The sequence below is a fragment of the Exophiala oligosperma genome, assembly GCF_000835515.1.
Source record: "Exophiala oligosperma strain CBS 72588 unplaced genomic scaffold supercont1.1, whole genome shotgun sequence".
Classification (NCBI taxonomy): domain Eukaryota; kingdom Fungi; phylum Ascomycota; class Eurotiomycetes; order Chaetothyriales; family Herpotrichiellaceae; genus Exophiala; species Exophiala oligosperma.
Window position 1 is genome coordinate 3,584,818 of NW_015622818.1, and position 23,135 is coordinate 3,607,952.

The following is a 23,135-nucleotide window of genomic DNA, read 5'->3' on the forward strand; positions in this document are numbered from 1 at the left end:
CTGAATACTGCTGACCTTTTTCGGGAAGTGAAGCATTTTGCTTGGGCTCGGAATTGACCAGCCCAGCCCTTGATCCGCCGCCCCTTGCCGCTTTTTCAGACCCACTAACCCAGAAGGGAATGGACTACGGTAAGGGCCGGATTAGTCGAGGTAGCCAATCACGAACAAGGATTTGACATTGAATCTGCATCGATGTGATAAATACCTCTTTTTAAGGCAGCAATGTCTCTTACTACGACCATATCTGTTTCACCCTGAGGAACAGTCAGTGTTTGTTGGAACTTATTCGATCCAAGCTATGGAGCCTAGGCTACATATGGGCCTGCTCGACTCTTCATATCTCATTTCAAATCCCTGTCCGTTGCCACCAACTCCGTGCTAAGTACAAACAAATCATCAGACATATTTCAGACATTACACAAAAAGATGCGGTGCCAGTAGCCGCGGGAAAATAGAATGAATCCAACCATATTCCATCACAGAAGTTGGCTCAAACGACTGCTAACAGATGTTTGTGATTTCCGTCGCTCCTTCTTCACACTTTTCCGTTTCCCGTATCCTACCAGACTGCTCCGCGATCCTGCTGAAAGTACAAATCCTGGTAATATAGGAGGCAGTTCAGCATCATCCACAATCGATGGGCCAGGACTACCTAAAGTCGGACTGTCTGGAGGTGAAGTACTATTACTTTGAGTTTCTGATTCTGATTTGTCGATGCTTGGCATTGCCTTCCAGTGTCCCTTGGAGAGATCTGTTTTGCTTCGCAGTCGAGCCAGAGTCTGAGGTGTCATGGGCTGATCTGCCAAGGGCGATGCAGTCACCATTGTTCCCGCTCTCGCAACAGGTGGTGGATGAGGACTGTTGGGTCGAAAAAGCGGATGTATCAGTTCAGGCATAGAATTCTTGTACTGATGAAATGCAGGTGGCGGAGGCTTGTTCTGTCCTGAAGATGTTGGGCGTGAGAAGTTGGGTGGACTTGAAGGTGGCGAAGATGCTGGCTGTCGCGGTGAAGAGCTCCAACCCACGACTGTGGCCGTATCTGAGGTCGCTGCATGAGGAGGCGAGCTGGAAACAGGAGACTGGGGAAGAAAAGGACCATCCAAAGCGTCTGCTGGGGAATCCGGTCGGCTACCTGGGATCGGTTCTAGGCCATGACGAGGGGGTGGTGGCGAGGAATGTATGGCGGCGCGCATTTCTTGGTGTACAGAAGATGTGTCCCAGCTGTCAAAGGCACTGTCGATTGCCTTAGCTTCTGCTGCTGGAAAGGGTCCTGTGTCAAATGACGAGCGATTTGAGTGTCGGATGAGTTTTGTCCTTGACGATGAAGGGCCAACCCGGGTCGCAGAAGACATTGCAATCGAACCACCCCTAGACACTGGTGTTCTTGGTGGTGAATTCAAGGTCGCCTCTTGAGAGCCAAAAGACTGGTTCGTTTGCTGAGTGCTAGGTCTTCCGGCATAGCTCATTGATGGAGCTCTGATTCCGAAATCCAAGTCCAACGTCCGGGTTCTTTGCTTCCTCAATACCTTCTTCGTCCATGCTGCGAGAAGCGAATAAAGAAGGACCTGGCAGCAGAGTGAAACACCCCAGACGCCGAACAAGACACCAAGGAGCACTATCGGAGCTGCATGTAGGACGTTGGTTGGGACGCTGGACCTTCTTATGACAAGCCATACAAGAGTAACCCCTGAGACGCAAATACTGATAGTCGACGTAATTGCGCCTGCTGTGAACAAACTCCATGTCGTCCTTTTTCGACCAAGTGAAAAGCTCCTCAACCTCCTCACATACAGTGTTGAGAAGCATATAATATTCGCAAGATTTACTATGCTGAGACCAAAAGCGACGAATAGAAGGATCCGTAGCGTCGACAAGATCGTTACGTCCCTAAGACTCCATGCAAGGACGAAATTCAAGAAGGCGCTCGCAACAAGGCACAGATTTGCGAGCAAAACAGTCAACCATATCGTCATATGTTTCTCCATTGATCCGTGCAAAAACAGCTGGTCCGTGCAGAAGATTGACGTCGTTTTGCCAGGTTGTATGATGATCTTCTACAAACCCGAGAGCCTTTTCGAGAAAGTGTACTGTTCGAGCTGGAAGTTGACATCCAGACGGGCAATTCGACGGTGAATGAATGCGTGGATTGTGATGAAGAAGGTTGACCGCCGTCGAACAGAGGGTCGAGACGCAAATTCAACGAACGAGCGGAATGGCCTTTTGATCTCTAACGCGACCGATGAGCCTAACGCGGTGTGTGGTCGGGGTAGCCCTGGTCTTTCACATGGATAAGACAAACAGCTGAGGGAAAATACAGTAGTGAGCGGGAGGGGCAAAAAACCAAACACGCCTCAAGAGTATGTATGGGATGGAGGAGGGGCAGACGTCAGAGGTTGTGGAGTTCCCGAAATTGTTTATATGCATATGCATGCAGGATGGAGTTTGAGTAAACAACAATTAGCAATTAGCAAATACGAAAGAGAACAAAGTTGGAGGGCAAGACAGACAGCAAGAGTCCCATTTGTTTGTTACGAGGTAGTCCGTACACCATAACAATATTTTTTTTTCCTCGCACGCGTCTCGACGTTGCGCAAACTCACCAATATGATCTAGCCTGGAGCCGGCACCCGGGGAGGGCAGCTGGCGTGTCATGTTCGTGAAAACTTGGGATAGCGAGTCGAGCATCGACAAGGTTTGATCGGAGACGATTGACGCGCTACAGGGCCCAGAAAGACGGTAATTGTGAGCGATGGGCCTAAGATCGATAGCGGAAGCGGAACGAACACAGCTGAGAGGAACGGCAGAAAGAGGTGTTGTTGAGATGAGAAATCTCGATGAGTGTTGTTGTTGGTGGCGGCCTCGCAATCTCGTTATCAAATCTCATTCGCTGGAAGTGGAGATGGGAATTTGCTGCCCTTGACCAAGCCACAATTTCCAGCCGCAAGACAACAAATAGTCGCGTGGGGAAGCACATTGGCTCTCCCGGCCAGTGATAGATAAGCTGAGAAGCAAGGCATACCTTTGAAAATGGATTCAAGTGTACGGAGTATGGATACTGGGTAAGAGTAGTGTGAGGTGGAAACAGTGAGGTGGAAACAGAGGTGGCAGTAATATCCGTAAATTTTCCTACCGTAAAAAATGCCCAACAGCTGATTACCTGGCCATCTCCGAGGCCAATCAGCGGTCAATGAATGCTAAATCCAACAGCCCATGGACAGGAACAGAAGTTCTATGGACCAGGGAAACATGATGGCGGTGGTACAACAAAAGAGGTGCTTCCGAATTCGACAACGACAGGTCGAGAAGCATCTGGGGATCGTTGTTTGATGGGTGACAGACGGCGAAGCCACGATGAAGCTGGGGAAAAAGAAAGACACCAAAATCTCCGAGATCCAATTTCGAAGTAGTTGGCTTGGCATATCGTTTCCTTGTGGTTGGTCAGCCTTTCTGCAATTCGCAATCCGTCGGATCAAGGTGAAATTCTCCGGAAGAGACAGTCAGGTATCGCGCATACTTCAGCCAAAAAATGGTGGTCGACGGCAGAAGAACTCGCTCCATCAGCGGAGCAAGGATATTGCGTCGCCTAACATCAACCGGAAGTTGAGACCCTGGCGACCACTGAATGTCATGCAGTTCGAAAGAGCCAAATCACCGTTGAGTACGGAGTACAATCGATCGATAGGTCCTTTGATGGCTCGTTACCGCAGTCATGTCATTTTCTAACATCGTCTCGTGTTACAAAGAGCTTCCGAATATGTGATTTGTCGATGTCATGAGGAATTCATGCTAGACAAAAGAACCAGACTCCGTCAGCGCCAACGCTAAATGCAAGAAGACATAGCCTCGTCCAAGAGAAAGCAAACATCTCGCGCTATCGTGTAGCGGCCACCTCTTGCTCCATTTGCCAAACGGCGCTTTTCAATTCGCTGGGGTCATTTTGCTCGTGCGCGTACATGGCAGCAACACTGCCTTCGATGTCCTGTACAACCCCTTCTAAGCCGTTTAATAGTTGTTCAATCTCAGCTCGTTCATCGTTGACCTTGGCCGCCATCATCGCGTTGTCTTGCTGTGTCGTCTGTAGTTTGGAGGACACTTCTGTCTTGGCCTGCTGCAAAAAGGGCGTCACATTGGCGCCGTACAGTTCGTCTGCGGAGAGGGTGTGTAGTCTGTCCTGGTCAGTCTCTACATGCATCATGCGCAGACACGAGAACTCACGGCCTGTCAGGCGTTTCGCCTTCCACACTGCGATTTTTCCTGGTTCTTGCATCCTCAATCATATTATCCCACTGATTAAGGCCCTCAATGACTTGTCGTTCTTCAAGGATCTTTTCAAAATCTCGTGTGCACTCCTCTTCCAGCCTGGTATTGAGTTGTTTCCATACACCCTCCAATGCCGTCGGACAATATTTCGCAGGTGTTGGGAAACATGAGCTGAAATTGGCGTACGAGTTCGCTCTGATTGAGGACGACAATGCACCTGCAAACACTTTCTGAAGCGCCGCAGCACGAGGCCCCGGTGTCGACGCGATCGGGGCCGCAGGTGGAGGGGAAGGCGAATTGGAAGGCCGTGTATTCATTTTTTTGTATGTTCTTGCGCAGTTTCTCGTCCTTTTGGAGGATACCAGCGACAAGAAAATTGAGAACGCGGGTATACAATAGTCGATTGCGCCGTAAAAGCCCTGACCACGTAAATTGTAGGCGAGGCAGCACGTAAACAAAGTGACATCATTTTTTCGGCTTAGTCCCGGCGCCGCTTTTGTTTTGGCCTCCAATCACTTTATGTATATTCTCTTGAGGCAGAATTCTCTCCCTTGTATTACCATACAAATGTATATGGACTCTCTACAGTACTGTTATTCCGACACGATGAAGACGTATATATTCTTGGGGCGGGAGGAGAAAAAAGATGATCTCGCTCTGATGTCGCTGTTTCACCGGCAGAGACCTTGCCCCGACATGCTTACTCAAGCCTCTCGCCCTTCTACATCTACATCCCATCAAGGATTTGGTGCCAAACTTTTCGCTTCGGAGTGCAGATCAAGAGCCCTACAGTTGTTCATTCCCCAGCGTGCTTCTGTGCTCGTACTTGAACGTTGTCTTCAAGCCAACAATGTATCACTCACCAAATTTTTCGTAAAATTTTCTTCATACATTCATGTACGGAGTATTTGTCCCCCCACATCAATTCTTTATATGGGAAGGCTAACGAGCCCAGGCGTAGCCACCTTGCCTCCCTTTCATAGATCTGTGTTCTCACACTATTCAAAGTAGCAGTCTCTCCAAACGGGCGGATCAGATCAATACCCATGTATCACCCTGCATAAGGGGACACAAATGCTCTTCCCTTGACTTGCAGATGTCAACAAGGTACCGACAGAACCAGACTCCGCACCTCAACTTCTTGTATCATAACACATACAATGTATCCACGGACCTTGTGCGTAAGAACAACTTTGTTACTCTTCTTTTTATAGCCTAGCTTTTGTCGTGTTCGTCTTCTTGATAAGTTCCATAACAGCATCAACCCCAGCCTGCGCAACCTCGGTATCTTGCTTGGGCGTCCCCGTACTGCACCCGATCGCACCCACGACTTCGCCGTCCAGGACGATCGGAATACCGCCTGCCACGTACATGAAGCGGCCACCGTTGCTGCTGTTGAGCCCGAACGCAGGGCCGCCAGGCCACACGGCCTCCTTGTACACGGACGTCGGGGCGCGGTGGCCGGCGGCTGTGAAGGCTTTGTTCTGTGCAATGTCGATGGAGGTGAGTTTCGCACCAGGCATGCGTTCAAAATGTAAGAGGTACAGTGAGGCGTCGACGATGGCGATGTTCATGGGGACGTTGATCGCCTTGGCTTTTTCGATGCAGGCGGCCGAGGCGACTTTGGCGGCGGCATGGGTGAGGTGGGCAGGACGGTGGATCGCGGACATTGTGAATCGTTAGTATTCGCAACAAGAGATGGTCGCAGATATTGTTTGTATGTCGAGGTGCGGTGTAAGTAAGGTCGCCGGAGAGTCTGCGGATGAGCGGGAGATATGTGGTCACGCAAAGTAGAATTTGTGAGATGCTCTGTAAAAAGTGCAAAGTCGTAGAAAGTGTTTATGGTTAATTGGAAACTTGTAAACTGTGTTGTCAAGGGAGGATTGCTACAAGCATGTCATTTGTGATACTATCAATCACTCCTACGGATCTGTTGTATCTTTAGCATGCGGTTGTACTGTATCGTTTCCGGTTGAATGTTTTCACGACTTGTCGATACAAATTGAACGGCGACGTCAGCGACGGGTTGTTCGCCGGTCCTGCATCAGGTGCATAAGCCGAGGCAATTTCAGGATCTGCATAAAACTCCCTGGACCGTACAATTGGAAGCTCTTCACAATAGGGTGCAGGTTTAAAGCATAGGCCAGATTAAAAAATCTAGGTCGAGACGAAGACCAGAAAAAGATTGCCTGTATCCTCATTTCCTCGTCAACAAACTAGCCTGCAATCCATTGATCTTTTCAAAGGGGCGATTCGATCCCGAGGTCGAGTACTTGTTAAATGAGGATTGTCAGACAAACGAACCCAGGCACAAAATCAGGCAGAATACGTCCATATCATATTTTGTCTGACACGCTTTTCATTGTTGGCGTTTCCTCTTCTTTAACCCAATCCAACCCAACGGGAACATCACGACGCAGGAAGGACTGCAGACTCTGTGATCGCATGCCCTCCACTTGCCCCATAAGTGACTTCCACGGAACCGAGAGCATCGACACGAGAATACTAGAATACAGTACCTGAATCTCAATGAATTTGCATCTCCGCACGATATCTCGGAACCGTGGATTTTCTGGGGAAATTTCCAACTTCTTGGACCTCACCTGCCCCGCAAAAGGGCCCTTCACCGAGGCTGTCACTTACATGTTCATGGTCGCGTAGCACAGCCTGATGGCTTCTCCAGCTGCGAGGAGCTCGCGGACTGATGGCTAACCCCTCACAACTGGAGCTCAAGTGGAACACAGTTCAGCACATTTCCATACTGTCGGTTTGTTCTGTTCCGAGGTAGGTGTCCACCTGATCGATATACATACCTGACCGTGCCTGGACATAAGTGACCTTCATCAAAACCTTCCTCAGACTTAATCCCTGCCCTGCATAACCATATTCGAATAATCTTGTTGATACTCCCATCTGCCTGATCCACAGAATCCAGCTCGAAGATCATCAGTTCAGAATGTCGGGAGAGTATGCTTACTTGACGGGCGGCGCCAGTGGTATAGGCCGCGCTGTTGCTGAAATGCTAGTCAAGCACAAGTACGTAGCGGCCCTCATTTCAAGACCTTGTCTGACCAATATGGCTTACCGGGCCGCAGCATCAAAGTCTTCATCGCCGATCGCGACCTCGACGGCGCCCAAAAGCTCGCCGACGAACTCAATCAAAAAGGCCCAGTCGCGAAATGTGCGCACGTAGACGTCGCAGACTGGAACTCACAAGCCAAAGCTTTCAGCCAAGCCGTAGCAGACTTTGGACGGATCGATTACGTATATCCGATCGCCGGTGTGGGCGAGCGCGCTTCAATCATCAACAACCCTTCACAGACTGGATTCGAAATGCCAGATCTATCTGTGATTGATATCGATCTTACCGGCGTCTTGTACACGGTCTCCTTGGCGATACAGCAATTCCGAAAGCAACAGCCTGGCAAGAACGGATTCAGGGGCAAGAGTGAGTTTTGTTTCTTCCCTTTTTCCTTCTTCTTGCAAGGTAATCGCCTAACGTGAGCCAGTTGGCTGTGTCGCGAGTATCTGTGGCTTGTATGCCGTACCGACCGTGCCCATCTATACCACAGCTAAGCAGTAAGTTACCTTTGCAATTCTTTTTTGGAGTATACTGATGATGGTCGCCAGTGGCGTCGTCGGCCTCACTCGCTCATATGGACATTATCTTCCCGAGGAGAAGATCACCATGAACGCCGTTTGTCCCAATGTTGTTCGCACAAATATTTCAACATCCGCCTTTTACGATACTCTCGACAAAGAAGGAGTATTGGCTCCAATTGAAGGTGTGGTGGATGTATTTGAGAAGCTACTCGGTGACAGTCCAACGTCAGGAGAGTGTTTCGAGGTAGGACCGAACTATAAAACCCAAGGTGCCGTTCCGAGAAAGGCGCCCGAGTTTCTCGACAAGGAAAGTAAGAGGGTGTGTGAGTTGATAGAGAAGAGATCGCACAAGCTGCACGAGCCTCGTTGAGCAGAACTATCATCTGGTTCTGACGACCCCCATATCCGTGGCTGTACGTGGAAAAGGATGTGGATAGTTGCAATCCGAGAATGAACAACACACTGCCGGTTTGATCTTCAATGTACAGTTTTCCTTTCTCACTTCACCTCACACTCTTGAGGGCCGCATCATGACGCTGGTTCCGATGTTGAGCCACTTGTCTCTACTTGCAGTCAACGATGATACTCAGGCTCCCGAGGCTTATGGTCCTCGCATTCGCCTTTGTTCATCATGAGGAAGAGAGGTAGTTGCGCCGGTAAGCATATGCTTTTCTTGGCCAGGACGTCTCGAAACTCCTTGAGTAGATCGACCATGCTCATCGATGCTAGTGGCTTGCCGAAAGACTCTGACCTGCTGCACTGCAATGAGCTCTGCATCTCTTTCAGTATCATGTGCAGACTGCACAACTGCATGCTGATTGCAGGAGGCCGGCTAAGCTTTCAGAGTGTTTATAGCCATCCTGGGCATAGGCGTTAACGTTCATTCTCAGACAAGCATTGCAAAGACGAGCTGACCTTGAAGATTTGGCAGCTTTTGGCAGATAGGAATGTGGAATCGTGTAAGGATTTGTGATGTGGTCTGCACCGTCCAGATCCAAACCCATCTGGGCCAGCAAGGGAGCTAGGAATGTACATTTGTGCCACAAGTTCGTCCTTCTTCACAACCTCAGGTTCACGCGCGATGGTGAAGCCGATCTCTGGTGAGTGGAAGTATCTCAGCTCTATTGGCAGTAGATTTCTTTTGTATGAATTGGAGAAGTCAATTCTTCGATGAGACACCAAAAGCCTCAGAGGAAATCATCAAGCAAGATAGCGATGGTGTTGAATCACATCTGGTCGTTGCTCTGACTCAAAAACTGCTAGGCCAGATCACACTGTTCCCACAGCCACTTTCCAGCCCTTTGTTTGTATGGCAGAACTGTGGACTGGTGCTTTCTCTTCGCATCACTTTGGAACACGACCAATCATGAATCACCAAAGGCCTATATGCGTTTTTGGCCCCTCTCGTATACGTGACATGCCCATGAAGTGTGAGTAGAGCGCTTCAATGAGTGCTCATAACCAATCAGCAACACCTCCCACATTCTTCCTTGTCACCAGCTTTTTTGTCTTGACTGCTTTCCCAGGGAGTTGAAGGCGCGACCTGAGATAGGATGCGTCGCCATTCTTCTTGATATCCGTGTCCATGAATCATAACATATTGGCTTTGGCTACATGCTAGAACAATTCTTCGCCGTCAGACTATTCATAATCCATGCTGCTGCTTGCAGGCGCCAATAGACTTTGCAGAGAAAGGAAAACAGGTGAATGGGAAGAGAATTGGAAAGGGGACTTTTGGTTCTTTTCAATGTTGAAGGCGGCGTCGCGCCTAGCGTTGATACATAGGAGACTGATTGACATAGGCAAGATCTGCTTATATAATATGCAGTGCACGTGACCACAAACTTTGTCGTCGCAGGCCCCAACTGAGGAAACAAGTGCGAATGGGATCATCACGACAATCGTTGAGAGTACGGAGGACCCCTCTCATATTCTACTCGTACCACAACCTTTCATATGACTGTCGGCCATGCTGCTCGGCCACAGTCTCTGCTACGACGCACTGTATCCTTCGTAACGTTCACCCGAGCCTTCTGCCACACTCCCCTCAGAATGGCGTCCCTTACTCCCGCCGATAATTCTTCATCTGCCGTCCCTCATGTTCCTATCCCGAAGAATGGCGTCGACTACAGAGGCAAGATCGTTCTTGCACCAATGGTGCGCTCAGGAGAACTGCCTTCACGTTTGCTAGCCCTGAAATACGGTGCGGATCTAGTTTGGGGACCAGAAACAGTTGACCGGTCCATGATCGGGACAACTCAACGCACAAACCCTCGTACGGGTTGTGTAGAATGGAGTCGGAACTCGAACAATCAGAATCCAGATGGCCCCGAGAAAGATTCGGTCATATTTCGCATCGACCCCAAACGAGAATCGGATAGACTGATATACCAGATCGGCACTTCCAACCCTGATTTGGCAGTGCAGGCAGCAACGCTTATCGCACCCTATGTACGTGGAGTCGATGTTAATGCAGGTTGCCCGAAACCGTTCTCTACCTGCGGCGGCATGGGAGCTGCTTTACTCAAAACACCAGACAAGTTATGCGACATCTTGACGACGCTGGTGTCGAAGGTGGGTATACCGTACGAAATTGGCATCAGTGTCAAAATCAGACTGCTCGAAACGCCGGAATTGACATCGAGTCTGGTCAACAAACTCTGTAAGACCGGGATCACTGGTCTGACCATACATTGCCGGACAACACCAATGAGGCCGAGAGAACGTGCCATTCGTGAGCAACTGCGGATGATTGGCGACATATGCAGAAGTCACGGCGTTGCCTGCTTGATGAATGGGGACGTTACATCTCGTGACCAAGGACTCGCTCTTGCAAAAGAATATGGCGTTGATGGAGCAATGATTGCGACAGCTGCTGAAGCGAACTCGTCCGTTTTTCGATCTGGACAGCAGGGCGGCCTTTTGTATTGGGAGGAAGTGGTTAAGGAATATATGAAGTTCGCCATCAGCGTTGAAAACAGATACAGGAACACGAAGTTTCTATTATCACAACTTATGCCTGGGAAGAGTCCCAAATATCAGCGCATTCAGATGTCGAGGAGCTACAGCGAGGCAATAGCCATCCTGGAAATCACGGACTCCGAATTTGTGGAAATGGCCAAAGAAGTCGATCATGTCTTGCAACTTGACCTCCCCAGAATGACCAAGGCAGACATGAAGCGGCTCAACAAACAACATGCAAAGGAGAACCAAGCGAAAAACCAAGAAAAGAAGAGAGCTCTAGAGCAGAGTCATGATCGAGGCACGGAAATTCCGAGTCCAAGCGAAGAACGAATGAAGAAGCAGAAGGCAGAGATAGCGGCAGAAAACGCCGGCTTTGAAGGTCTTGGACAGGGTGCCATGGCCGTTGCAGTGTGATCAGTCGACGGCACAGGCCCATTAATATTAATTGACTTCACCATCGGATGATCAAGATTTCAGTTTAACAGTTTACTCCAGACGACGTGAACGCGCCAGTGAGCGCGTTGAAATGCCGACCTTGTCCTCGAACGAGGCTGTCAGATGCTATATCAAGGATTCTATATCCAGCATGACCTAAGCAAAAGGCGAATATGCTGAACCAGCGAACACCAGACCAAGTCCCCGCTGGAGGATCGTCGCCACATCGTCCCAGTAAGAGCGGCCAGATGTCCTCTCCGTGTCGCTAGATCTTGCGTCACATTGTATAACAGATGCTACATTCTAGCAGGCCTCTCACAACATTGTATGAACAATATCAATGAATTTCGAGTTGCAATATTTCTTGTTCCAGCGCCGTGCTCCTCTATGCCTATCCGCCTTGCAGATTCACCTTTATAGATACATATTGAGACAGAAGACCGGACAACTAACCTAGTCTTCCCGAAACTGAGACCACCACTTAGAGCCAAGTAGCTAATTCCGTTTGCACAGAATCTCCCCAGCGGAAGTTCTGGATCGTATACAAGCCGCGAGTCCTCGTGGAAGCTCTTGCTTGCGTTGCTGCGTAAGCAATGGTGTCTGACGCACGCTGGACTGTAAACTCGGACTGACGAATTTCGAGCGTTTGTACACAGTATCATCGGGCCTGCTACCAATGCCGGTGAAACCTCTTGATGCCGTCTGTTTTATCCTGACAACTCCGCCTTGCGATCCAGTACTCTGGCATGCCTGTTCACTTCCTCCACGATGTCCTGTAGACTGGTTCTCTTGACTTTCTGTTCCGTGGATGCTGTGGGTTTTGACGCACCCGAATCCCAGGTATATTTCAGCGTCTTGCCATCTTTTAACCCAAGCTCCAACGTCGCAGGTGCAGTAGACGTTCGAGCTAATTGTTTTGCGGAGATTTTGATGGACTTGTGAGCTTCGGCGGGTAGCAGATTTAGGAATAATCGCGGGACCTTGGAGGCAGCTTGAAATGGATTGAATGCCGTCTTAAGAGTGGTTATGTACGTAGTTATCATCGTGGGTCAAGTATGTGCTTTTATTGAAATTCTTTGTGCAGTCGTTCGGTCGTTTCGAGATGCTGCTGCGGAAAATAGGTGAGGACTGTTGCGAGCGAGATGCGTCAAGTTCGACTATGTATTTGCCTCTCTTCAGGAAAATCTTGATCGCTTTTTGTAAATGCTCAGGAGTGTTTCGAGAGTGTGGCGTTGTTTGCGCTCGTATTGCTGGTCTAGTGCTGGGTGGTGATGGTGGTGGTGGTGCTCAAAAGGATCGCGGAAAATCCCACGCCAAAGAAATTCCGAGGTTTGCCATGTTTGCATTTCCAGAACAAGCCACGCCAGCATTCACGACACATGGTCACCAGCACCAACCTACCTGTTCATAACGTCACCACTCAACAACTACCAACATGTCGCGCTCGCTGCATCAGCGTCTACAGGCGCTTGCAGACTCGTACAAAGACACTTTGAATCTCATACAACAACTCCGAACCTTTTCTGCTGCGTCATGCCCTGATGCTAACCCAGACGAACGGAGAGTCGACCTTGCAAGCGAAATCCACGACGGTTTGAAAGAGCAGGAGGACACGCTGGAGATACTGAGACAAGAACTAGACGATGACTCAATACCCATGCAACGACGAGCTTCGCTTGCAGGCGGGGACCGGGAAAACGAGCGTGAGCGAAACGCAGACTTGTTGGCTCGACTGACAGAAGATCTGAAAAGCGCGCGTGGCCACTTCCGGAGGGCGCAGCTTGTGGCGAAACGAACGGCCAACACTGAGAAGAGAAAGGAGCGGGAACAATTATTTGCAGACCGGAAGGGTGACGGCAGCCATGCACGATTTCGGCCTACACACGATAAGTTGACGCAGGATGAGCTGGCCGAACGGGCCTCCGAAGACGTGACCATGGCATTGCGACGGGTGCACGCGCAGATGGAGGCAGAAGTGTCGCGCGGTCAATTCGCCCAACAGACCCTCGACGAGAGTCAAGAGGCGCTGAAGAGTCTGAACGAGAGCTACAGTGGGACGACGGACCTGCTGAAGGCCTCGAGGGGGTTCGTGAGCCAACTGGTGCGCAGCAACAAGTCGGACACGTGGTTCTTGAAGAGCTCGTTCTACATCCTGGCGGTGACGATAGTCTGGCTGATCTTCAGACGGCTTCTGTACGGACCTTTGATACTCTTTGTTTGGTGGCCGCTCCGCGCGATGTGGTGGTTCACCCTGACGAGCTTGGGGGCGATTGGCCTCGGGAAGCCCGAGTTGGCCTCGGAGCCTATGCCGAAACCGACCATGTCGATATCCATGCCTGGGGTGAACGCGAGAGGAATGCCCACGCACAGTTCGGGCATTCATTTCAAGAGTATCAGTTTGGCCCCGAAAGGCGCGGGATGGCATCGACAGCCGGCGCAGGCCGAACCTTCCCAGGTCATCGAGGAGAGCATGGTGGAGAAGATAGGGCGTTTGACGGAAGAAGGTAAAAGCCTTGAGGATCTCACGGATGAGGAACGCGAAGCACAGTCAGAAGAGCAGCCGCGGAATACAAAGAAAAGGATGATGGAAGTGGAGATTGAAACTCCTGTGGCTTCAAAAGACGAACTGTAGGATGAGTTGGTTGTTGTCCACATTTTGAATAATGAATACCATTCTCCGCTGGAAAAGACTGTTCTAGTAGTAACAGAAAGATGACTGCTCCTTACAACGCTCCTGAAATGTGGCAGCCTTGTACAGAGTTCTCGTAGCCTTGTCCCTGCATGTGGCGACCGCGCCAAGCCCATTAACGCGACTTTTGAGTCGAGCGCGTCTTGGATGTTTCCTCATGCATTCAATTGATCGCATGTCTCAGGCGGGCCAAAACGAACCAGCATACCAAATTCGATCTTTCCTCAAGTCTGTCAACGTCTTGTACATACACATAGGAATCGAACCGACTCCATCAAGATAAGGACAGCGGCATTGCATCGATTCCAGATTGTGTCGTCCTCCCACGATGGCCAACTTCTTCGACAATAAAGCCCGTGCACAAGCGGCGGCATCGGGCTCAAGTTCGAAACCAAAAGCCAACGATGGCTCCGCCGCCGCCGCTCCTCGAATGGCACCGTGGGTGGAAAAGTACCGACCAAAGTCGTTAGAGGACGTCCGATCACAAGACCACGTCGTCCAGACACTGAACCGAATGGTCCACGCCTCGAATCTACCGCACCTTCTACTCTACGGGCCTCCCGGGACTGGCAAAACGTCGACGATCCTGGCCCTCTGTCGAGAGCTGTTCGGGCCCGAGTTGTTTCATTCGCGGGTACTCGAGTTGAACGCCAGTGACGAGCGAGGATTGTCCGTGATCAGAGAACGAGTCAAACAATTCGCCGCCCTGCATCTCGTCAGTGCCCCTGCTTCGAAGGAGTATCGAGATCGGTACCCGTGTCCGCCGTTCAAGGTGATTATTCTTGACGAGGCCGATTCCTTGACACAAGATGCTCAGGTGAGTACTGACCTTTTACTTCGTGCCATATGCAATGTCGCTAGACTTGCGCAGCTAATGTATCGGAATAGGGCGCTTTGAGACGAGTAATGGAGATCCATAGCAAAATCACCCGATTTTGTCTTTGTTGTAACTACGTCTCGTAAGTATGCCGTACTCATACCCTTCGCCTCCTGCGTACCCGTTTGCCTTGTTGTCCATCTCGAAACATGACTGCCCGTTGACCACCTACCGAAAGCTAACATATTTTTTTGTCAAGCCGAATAATTGACCCAATTGCATCTCGATGCTCCAAATTCCGTTTCAAAGCGTTGGAGGGTGACCAAGCATCGTCACGGATTCAACAGATCCTAGCTACGGAAAACGTCAAATACGACGACGGCGTGATCGAACGGGCTTTGAAAGTATCGGACGGCGATCTCAGAAGGGCCATCAATTTGCTTCAGAGCGCCGCTCGATTAGTCGGAGCGACGCCCACACCAAATCAAACATCCACAAACGGTCAAAGTGGAACAGCCTCCTCGGCCAACAAAAAGACATCAAAGACCATCCCGGACGATTCGGACGAGGAAATGGGCGGAGTTGGTGACAATGATGATGTTGCTGTCGGAGACGGCGCCGCTGCCGCCCCTTTGACAGAAGAGTCCAAGAGTATCAAAGTCTCCGACATTGACGAGATCGCAGGAACGTTCCCGCCCGACCTGACGGACAGACTGGTCGAGGTCCTGCAAAAGGGCAACACTCGGAACTACGACGCCATCGCGGCCGAGATCACCGACATCGCCGCGTCGGGGTACGCGGCGAACGAGGTGTTGGCGAGTCTACACTCCAAACTCGTGTTCGATGACCTGATCGACTCGAGGAAGAGGTACAAGCTCACGCAGACGTTTTCGGAATTCGACAAGAGGTTGGTCGACGGGGTGGATGAGCATCTCGCGCTGCTCGATCTGTCGTGTCAATTGGCCGGTGTTTTGGCCGCGTGAGAGACGAGTGAGCCTGTTCGAGTCAAGATCAGGCTGGGCCTCGACCCGGGTACTCCAAGAGAGAGCACCAGTAAATGTCACAGACACGGACGAGAACAAAAGGGGTGTGGTTTGGGTGGGTCGTAGAGAGGAAGTACTCAAGCATCAGCGATTGGCGTTGTTGTTGGGGGGGGGGGCATTCGAACAACAGGGTATCTAGATTCTTTGATACGAATGAACGGTTCTTGAAAAATTCTCTTTTCAAGAGCCTCAGTCCGGATCCCGATGATGACACACACGTCAACCTGCTGGGTCTTTATGTCAAGGAACCAAACTCACGTGGTTCTCGGAAGATATATCGTTTTGAAGGCAACCTCTGAAAAAAAAAGATGGAACGTGAAAAGTGAACTGTCAATAAATGTACAAACAAAATACGAGCTAAATACCCCGTACTACGGAAGAATCGAGGAATCTGAAAGTCCTTGGGAAAATACTGACTGCATTCGAGTACAAAGTTTGCACAATTTACTTCTGTGAGCACATACACACATGTACACGCACCGCACCAAGCACACGTCCGTAGCCCCTCCCCAGTGTGGTCTCTGCCGATGAAGATATGTTCTGGGATAGGATGTGTGGGAGTCGTGCTTGTTTGGCCACGTTACTGTACCTACACCTCCACGGCCTTGTCGGGGCCCTTGGTGCTCGAAGCGGCGAGCATGTCCGACTCGGAGCCGGCAGCACCGCCATCCTCCTTGCCCTCGAGGACGTTCCCTTCCCGGCCCAACATCTGGTGGGCGATGTTGACCTTGGGGCCCGTGAACCACTTGTGGGCGTCGACGACCCACCAGACCAGGGCCAAGAGCATGGGGCCACCCCAGACCAGACAGGTCCAGTTCATGCCCGAGGCGTCGAGGTCGGAACCCGTCAGGCTGGGCAGACACAGGATCGGGATCATGAGGGCGGTGAAGCAGGTTGACAACACACCGATCGGGTAAGAGTACTTGCCCAGGTGCCAGGGCCCCCGGCGGAATCGGTTGCCGACGAAAAAGGTCCGGATGGTGATGGGGATGGTGAAGGCGACAAAGGCACCGATGGCACCGACGCTGAAGATGGCCCCGATGGAGGCCGTGCCGCCGAACAGGAGCAAGGTGCAACAGATGCCGATGGCGCAGTTGAACCACACCGCGTTCACGGGCGTCTTGGTGTAAGGGTTGACTTGCTTCCACCAGCGAGAGCCGGGGAAGCAGCCGTCTCGGGCGTAGGCGAAGGTGACACGAGACGCGGCGATCATGCACCCCTGGCCCATGGAGAAGCCGCAGACGATGGTCAGGGCGAGCATGGCCATGGCCGTCTTTTGGGGTAGGATCTCGATCAGGTAAGACGCCCAGGGTTGACCCAGGTCCGAGCCCAGGACGGCGTCAATGTCGATGACGGTGTAGGCGACGACGAGTTGGAGGAACCAGCCCATCAGCCCGCCAAAGGCCGAGGTCATGACGATAGCGCGAGGGCTGGCGATGTTGGCGTTGCTGCACTCCTCGGCCAGGTGGAATGGCGCATCGTAGCCAGACATGGTCCAGATGACGGCGATGAAGGACATGAGGATCGCGACGCCGTTGGGGAAGTCGGTGCCCACGTGGAAGTTGCCCCAGACCGTGCTGCTCTTGGTGAAGCGAGGGAGACCCTGGTCCGGTCGAGTCGTGGCTGCGGGGATGGTGATGATGACAATAATCAGGGCGATGATGTTGAACGTGCTCCCGTACGAGTTGAACGTGGCGATCCACCGCGTCGGCATGGACGAAATCATGGCGTGGATGATCATGAGGAGCGTCGAAAGAAGAAAAACTTGATAGTTGGACGGCACGTAGGACGGGTCGTTGATGGATCCGGCCGCGAGGATCATGGACGCGAGTGCGTAGTCGACTGACGGCGCGCCTGTGACTTGGGCGAGCCAGTTCGACCAGCCTGTTATCCAGGATGCTAAAGGACCGTAGCCCGATGGTGCGAGCACTGCTGAGGCATAGTATAATCCACCAGATGTCGGCATGGACGAACATAGTTCGGCTATTTCGGAAAAACGTGAATGAGTGGTGAAGAATGTTCTAGGGAAATGTGTACTTACCCATGCCCATGGCGATACATTGAATGAACCCCATTGCGATCAACCATCCCCAAACCATACCGGGTGTACCTGCGTAACCCATGCCATAAGACAAAGTCGATGCGAAGGAAGGGAGTAGTCCAAGCACGGCGAAGGATACACAAAAGGACGTCCAGAGAGAGAATTCACGTTTGAACTCGGGTCTATCATTTTGATTTGGACCAGTCAGTACACAACATATTACTCCGTATACGTGGTCTTGGTAAAGGGTAGAGAGGATGGGAGAGCGAGAGACAGGGAAAGAGGGATTCTCACTTGTAACCCAGAGCAGCGAGGACTTCTTCATCGGCAGTCAATTCCCTGTCGTAGATGGGTATTTCACCAGCGGAGAGGACAGAGGTCACTGGTTCTTCGGCGACGGATTTGCGATGCATGCCAGATGCGGTGCTGGGATTGCGCTCTGCGCTCATGATGACGGCGGCGGCGGGGGCGGTTTGTTGTTTGGTGGCACTGATATTGGTGTTTGGGGGTTGTTATGTATATGCATGGACTGAGGGTCGATCGGCTGGATCACCACCGTATACGAGGGTCTGTATCGATGGAATGGAGAGGAGGTTGGTTATGGAAAGAATCACTGGTAGGACGACGAGTGTATGAGAGTACGAGTGCTCGTCCACCAAGTTTTCAAGTTGGATGTAAGGGAGTATGTAGTATATATATCAAAGTCTCGGAGATAATAAAGAAAATACAGAGTAGGCGAGAGGTTGATGATATGCTGTACGGATACAAGAGTAAGCAAGGGAGCTTTGAACACAACCGTCATCTAGACCCTTATAGTAAGTTCAATGATAGCAGGCCATGCGACAGCAAGTAATAGGCGACGCGAGAGAGAGAGAGGGAGGGAGATTGCCTCCCCGCCTCTCTGGTCGAGATAGACTAGAGCTCGATGAGGAAACTTGACGCTCTCTTTATCGGAGGCGAGCGATGATGAAGGCGAGGAAAGTTGGTGAGTGGCTGAAGAAGCGAGAATGTCAAGAGATAAGAAGAATTGAGGAGTAAGATGGCCCTGGCTCACCGGCTGACTCGATACGGGTGGCCTATACGAGTGCTTATAGGGTACTTTGACCCCCTAACGGTGCTCCCCCGGAATATTAGTTCCAGGTGGTCGACGGGAGTCAAGGAATAGGTGCCGTTGAGTACCCACTCCTCCCCCGGCGCCAACTGACGCTTATCTTTGGAGTCTATAATGATGCCTATCAAGTTACTCCTTCTGCTAAGATATTCCCGTAGTATCCGTATTTTGTACAAGCGTTCTTACCCCATAAACATGTGCCACGAGGTCAACCAGGGACCTCAGACTTCGATACTGTACACCTCATACATAAACAGGAATACGTATGGCTTTATAATCTCCAGGTTATTGTCGTCTCGAGTCAGTATGAACAATGAATGCGAATTCTTTTTGCTCGACCGTCGAGCGATAGGGAAGCATTTGATTACACCCTCTTATTTGTCCTTATCATGTCAAAATCCCAGCTACGCCTTAAAGGTATCCTCTTTTGGTGGCAATGTTACCTGATCATATCGACTGTATATCACTCGTATCTATCCTTCGCCGATTTTACCGAGTACACAATGCACAATTGCATCCTGTGCTCATGCTGAGTGTCCGCCATGCATCGGGAACACCAGTTAAATCACCTTGAACCGACAAGTAGCGGGAAGATCTCGGATCTGCACACGTCCTCCTCGCAGCTGAACCGGACTATCATCTCCCAGGTCGCCTGTTCTTTCCCGATAAAGCCAAACAACTCTATCCCAAATCAAGTACATCTATCCATCCGCCTCAATCTTCAACAGGAGTGTTGTTGCTTCTGCGACACACAAGAAACAAAAAGAAGAAAAAAAAGAGGCAATCTTGCAGGGGTATCATCATACGATCAGAATTAAAATATCTATACATGGTACAAGGTCATAGGCGCGTATATCCATCCACTCCTCCCGCTGTACAATCTATACTCCAATGAGTAAGTGTAGCCAAAGACAGCCAGAAAAAAAGACACAAGCCAGTCGAGATCCTTTATTGCTCGCTGGCTTGACCGTCGCCGACAAGTGAATTCTCATTCACACCCAAGATTTTCCTACACGTCCCTCGAGCATCTTCCGGCATTGTCTTCCACAAGAGCTGGCGAACTTCTTGCCCAACTTGTTCGACCGCATCGATTGCCCACAAAACATCGAGGTGCTCGTACTCCTCAATGACTTTGCTATGAACCACATTGACATGAGGTTCACGTCCTCGCTCAAAGCGTCTCAGCAGTCTGCGCCCATCAACGAGGTCGTCACTGCCAGCGACCCACAGAGCGAACGGCGGCACATGGTCATCATACCAGGCTGTTCGACCGCGGTCTGCTTCCTTTGACATGGCATCTTCTCGTCTCTCCTCTTCACTTTGGTCCTCGACATCCTCCTGCTGTCCGAGCTCTCGCGTCGCGAGAATGCACCTCTGCTTCGTGAAGCATTCCCGTCCGAGCCACCATCGCATACTTTCTGCGCTGACATAGACGGGCGAAAATTGAAAGAGCCGGTCTCGAATTCCACGGTCCCATCGGGTATCGGACCAGTTGAAGAGGAATGAAAAAACAAGATAACCCATGAAACCGTAGATCCGCCCTGGCAATATTCGGTGCATGGTCATCATGAGTGGGATGAAACTGTGGATGCCGAAGAACATGCGGAACATCCTGGGAGAAATCACTCTCATGAACTTGAGATACATCTTGTCGATTAGTGGCCCGGCATAGACAGCTGGAGCCAGCGCGCAAAATACGCTGATCTTGTCTCCAATGTCGGGTCGCTGCTCTTTCGCTAACGCCACAAACGTCTCTGTGGTCCCCTGGCTGTGACAGACGAGTCCTAGCTTCTCGAACCCGCTTTCTTCGAGCACCCTCGAGATGAGTGCAGGTAAGTCCATGACTCCCATCTGGCGAATGTTCCATGCCCACATCCTTGGATCCTTGTACTGGAGCAGACTGTGCTCAGGCTCGAAGCCGCATCGATTGTTCCCTAACCAAACATCGTAGCCGGATTTGCACAGTAAAAACGCTAAACTGTCGTCATCGTTGGCACAATACGCTCCAGCACTTTGCAAAAGACCATGGATGAGCAGGACGGGGTACCTCCTTTCTCCGTCCTTGAACTGTGTCTGGACGTGTTGGTGGAAGCTATTCTCCTCAGGGAAGATCTTTGGGGATTTAGGTCGGCGGTGACCGTCCGGGGAAGGTTTATATTCGTTAGGGTCATAAAGGTGCCATAGAGTAAGGATGAACCCGTCTTCTGTCTGCACCCTAAATTCTTCTGCGTCGAGGCCGACTCGTCGAGCGTAGTATCTGATGTCGCAGACAAGTTTGTCCGGTCCGCCTTCAAGAGGAGCATATCTCTCTTTTTCCTGGTACAGCGAGTCTTCTCTTGGTCTATTCTCCGAAATGCGCCTGCGCTTTCTGGCCACCCAATCTCGGTCTTGTTCCCTGCGTATGTCTGCCCTTCTCTTCTCTTCCTCAACAAAGGGCCGTTTGGCGTGGTGTTCTCGAAACGTCAGCCGCAGCCACAGACTTTTGAGCAGGCGCGGTATCGTTGTGAACAGCGCCCCTAACACCACGACGAGCAGGAACCCGGTCGACAAGAAGAAGGATGTGAATCGGAAGGTGAGACATTGTAGGTTGCGGAGAAACGTAGGAGGACCGTACAGAGGTAGAGGAGGAAACAACGGATGGGTATGGGACGGCGGAAGAGCCTCATCCAGACGACTCGTCTCGCTCTCGCGGTCGTCCCGCAGCAGCTCCTCCCTGTTGACGTCGTTCTCCTCGACGTTTCGAACGTCGAACCGACTCAACCCTCTGGGGCGTGGGACCTTGGGACGGTGAGGGCGACCTTCGGCCCTGGCTTTGAGGATGTTGATCTTGTGGGCCTCCTGCACCGGCACCGAGGGGAGTCTGTTGCCGTCGCTGGTCTCGATCACGGGGTCGAGCGGCGTGATGAAGTTGGCTTGAACCGCGACACCGCGCGCGCCCTCCTCATCATTGTCGCCGTGGTGGTGAGCATTGCAACCCGCTTCGAGGGACAACTTTTCGGCTTGGTGCTCGTATTCCACCGTCGCACGGGTGCGAGTCCTCAACTGGGTTTGCGACATATGGACAAAGTGTGGAGAGAGTCGGCGTAGTAAACATGCGGATGCTTGTTTTTGTCTTGTTTGTTTGCGGGACCGTTATTGTGGACTGTCGTTGATGTCATGGAGCTTCTAAGGGTTTTGTCTCGGTGCCGCAAAGGTGAAGACTCTTCCTGCGCACTTGAGTAGGAGGCATGTATACAGTAGATGGTATATTTCACCCAAGGTATGGAGTAGGTAACCAGGGTATCACATCAGGTAGAAAGGAGAGGAAAGATACAGAGAATAGATACTGGAAAGTGACCGTTGAGCGATGGTGGCGGCGGCAGTGCACATGTTACAGTAGATACAGTAGATACTGTATGTACTGTACCTAATACCAGGGGATCTTCATCGCATCATTCATTTGCGCAACTCACCAGAGTGGTTGAAAAATCTGGGTCATCTTGGGCAGGAGGTGGAACCGGTTGATCTCGTCCGCGCCAGATGATGAAACGATGATTGCGAGCTGGGAAAAAAAAGGACACATGCTCGCGAATCCTCTCTCGTTCGCTTGGGGGATGTTCAGGTTGTAAAATCAGGTCAACATCGACATCATAGCCGAGCTTGGAAGCCAATCAGCGTTGACTAGATCCAACTCCATAGTGATGTTTGACGCTAACCTACAATGGCAGGAGAACGATGTTTGGTCACATGACTGCTTTCGTGAATCATCTTTACTTCAATATGTTACAGAACTGCGAGCTCATACTGTACTCGTATATCATTACACCGTGACTAGCCCTGATGAAGGCGTCTCAATTCAACCATGTCGCTGTCAAAGAGACATATCCGGCCAATCGTCCGCACTCAGCTCAAAGAGCACGGAACTCAGCCATCTAAATCAATCTGTTCGTTCATCCATGAACCTGCGAAGTGGTCCGGGTTCTGCATCCTGTCGCCATACATTGCAAGATCCTCGCCTGTAACGCCGGGCATGAATGAGTTGCGACTTCGCGACCACGATTGATCAACGGGTGGTGGGGAAGCATCCCATTGAACCTGAGGCTGTAGATAACCGGCTCTTGTATAGATGGAGGAAGCCTCAACGTATCATCATGGCCATGAAAATGCTTACTGCAACTATGGGATGGACAGAA

General features: G+C 51.0%; 10 protein-coding genes across 11 annotated transcripts; 4 read left to right on the plus strand and 6 right to left on the minus strand.

Moving 5' to 3' along the window:
* Positions 1–317: 317 nt before the first annotated feature.
* PV06_01221 (uncharacterized protein) lies at positions 318–1,939 on the minus strand. Its single transcript, XM_016401814.1, has one exon. It carries the CDS (start codon positions 1,464–1,466, stop codon positions 477–479), a length of 990 nt encoding a protein of 329 aa, XP_016268867.1. The 5' UTR covers positions 1,467–1,939; the 3' UTR covers positions 318–476.
* Positions 1,940–3,607: 1,668 nt separating this feature from the next.
* PV06_01222 (uncharacterized protein) lies at positions 3,608–4,642 on the minus strand. Its single transcript, XM_016401815.1, has 2 exons — positions 4,216–4,642; positions 3,608–4,166 (listed from the first exon to the last, which is right to left on the minus strand). Exons 1-2 carry the CDS (start codon positions 4,575–4,577, stop codon positions 3,872–3,874), a joined length of 657 nt encoding a protein of 218 aa, XP_016268868.1. The 5' UTR covers positions 4,578–4,642; the 3' UTR covers positions 3,608–3,871.
* A 124-nt stretch (positions 4,643–4,766) lies between these two features.
* PV06_01223 (uncharacterized protein) lies at positions 4,767–6,206 on the minus strand. Its single transcript, XM_016401816.1, has one exon. The coding sequence runs from the start codon at positions 5,928–5,930 to the stop codon at positions 5,469–5,471; it is 462 nt and encodes a 153-aa protein (XP_016268869.1). The 5' UTR covers positions 5,931–6,206; the 3' UTR covers positions 4,767–5,468.
* A 182-nt stretch (positions 6,207–6,388) lies between these two features.
* PV06_01224 lies at positions 6,389–8,233 on the plus strand (the record flags this gene model as incomplete). 2 transcript variants are annotated; one of them, XM_016401817.1, is made up of 5 exons in its annotated part: positions 6,389–7,044; positions 7,189–7,296; positions 7,356–7,708; positions 7,770–7,839; positions 7,891–8,233. In XM_016401817.1, the coding sequence occupies exons 1-5, from the start codon at positions 6,965–6,967 to the stop codon at positions 8,231–8,233; spliced, it is 954 nt and encodes a 317-aa protein (XP_016268870.1). In that variant the 5' UTR covers positions 6,389–6,964. The 2 variants fall into 2 exon arrangements, with proteins under 2 accessions (XP_016268870.1, XP_016268871.1); XM_016401818.1 differs by having other exon boundaries at positions 6,389–7,296.
* A 1,543-nt stretch (positions 8,234–9,776) lies between these two features.
* Positions 9,777–11,614, plus strand: PV06_01225 (uncharacterized protein). Its single transcript, XM_016401819.1, has one exon. The coding sequence runs from the start codon at positions 9,820–9,822 to the stop codon at positions 11,239–11,241; it is 1,422 nt and encodes a 473-aa protein (XP_016268872.1). The 5' UTR covers positions 9,777–9,819; the 3' UTR covers positions 11,242–11,614.
* Positions 11,559–11,924, minus strand: PV06_01226 (uncharacterized protein; the record flags this gene model as incomplete). The annotated part of the gene is made up of 1 exon (XM_016401820.1): positions 11,559–11,924. One exon carries the CDS (start codon positions 11,922–11,924, stop codon positions 11,559–11,561), a length of 366 nt encoding a protein of 121 aa, XP_016268873.1.
* A 714-nt stretch (positions 11,925–12,638) lies between these two features.
* On the plus strand, positions 12,639–13,941 carry PV06_01227 (uncharacterized protein). Its single transcript, XM_016401821.1, has one exon. The coding sequence runs from the start codon at positions 12,698–12,700 to the stop codon at positions 13,892–13,894; it is 1,197 nt and encodes a 398-aa protein (XP_016268874.1). The 5' UTR covers positions 12,639–12,697; the 3' UTR covers positions 13,895–13,941.
* Positions 13,942–14,279: 338 nt separating this feature from the next.
* On the plus strand, positions 14,280–15,845 carry PV06_01228 (uncharacterized protein; the record flags this gene model as incomplete). The annotated part of the gene is made up of 3 exons (XM_016401822.1): positions 14,280–14,768; positions 14,840–14,910; positions 15,028–15,845. The coding sequence occupies 3 exons, from the start codon at positions 14,280–14,282 to the stop codon at positions 15,749–15,751; spliced, it is 1,284 nt and encodes a 427-aa protein (XP_016268875.1). The 3' UTR covers positions 15,752–15,845.
* A 555-nt stretch (positions 15,846–16,400) lies between these two features.
* On the minus strand, positions 16,401–18,301 carry PV06_01229 (uncharacterized protein; the record flags this gene model as incomplete). Its single annotated transcript, XM_016401823.1, has 3 exons — positions 16,401–17,794; positions 17,853–18,034; positions 18,147–18,301. The coding sequence occupies 3 exons, from the start codon at positions 18,299–18,301 to the stop codon at positions 16,401–16,403; spliced, it is 1,731 nt and encodes a 576-aa protein (XP_016268876.1).
* A 1,453-nt stretch (positions 18,302–19,754) lies between these two features.
* Positions 19,755–22,540, minus strand: PV06_01230 (uncharacterized protein). Its single transcript, XM_016401824.1, has one exon. The coding sequence runs from the start codon at positions 22,018–22,020 to the stop codon at positions 19,912–19,914; it is 2,109 nt and encodes a 702-aa protein (XP_016268877.1). The 5' UTR covers positions 22,021–22,540; the 3' UTR covers positions 19,755–19,911.
* Positions 22,541–23,135: the final 595 nt, after the last annotated feature.

Coding starts and splice junctions, on each gene's coding strand:
- PV06_01221 (XM_016401814.1), bottom strand. CDS start 1,466: ATGAGCTATGCCGGAAGACCTAGCACTCAGCAAACGAACCAGTCTTTT.
- PV06_01222 (XM_016401815.1), bottom strand. CDS start 4,577: ATGAATACACGGCCTTCCAATTCGCCTTCCCCTCCACCTGCGGCCCCG. Junction 4,167..4,215: donor GGCGAAACGCCTGACAGGCC/GTGAGTTCTCGT, acceptor TGACCAGGACAG/ACTACACACCCTCTCCGCAG.
- PV06_01223 (XM_016401816.1), bottom strand. CDS start 5,930: ATGTCCGCGATCCACCGTCCTGCCCACCTCACCCATGCCGCCGCCAAA.
- PV06_01225 (XM_016401819.1), top strand. CDS start 9,820: ATGACTGTCGGCCATGCTGCTCGGCCACAGTCTCTGCTACGACGCACT.
- PV06_01227 (XM_016401821.1), top strand. CDS start 12,698: ATGTCGCGCTCGCTGCATCAGCGTCTACAGGCGCTTGCAGACTCGTAC.
- PV06_01230 (XM_016401824.1), bottom strand. CDS start 22,020: ATGTCGCAAACCCAGTTGAGGACTCGCACCCGTGCGACGGTGGAATAC.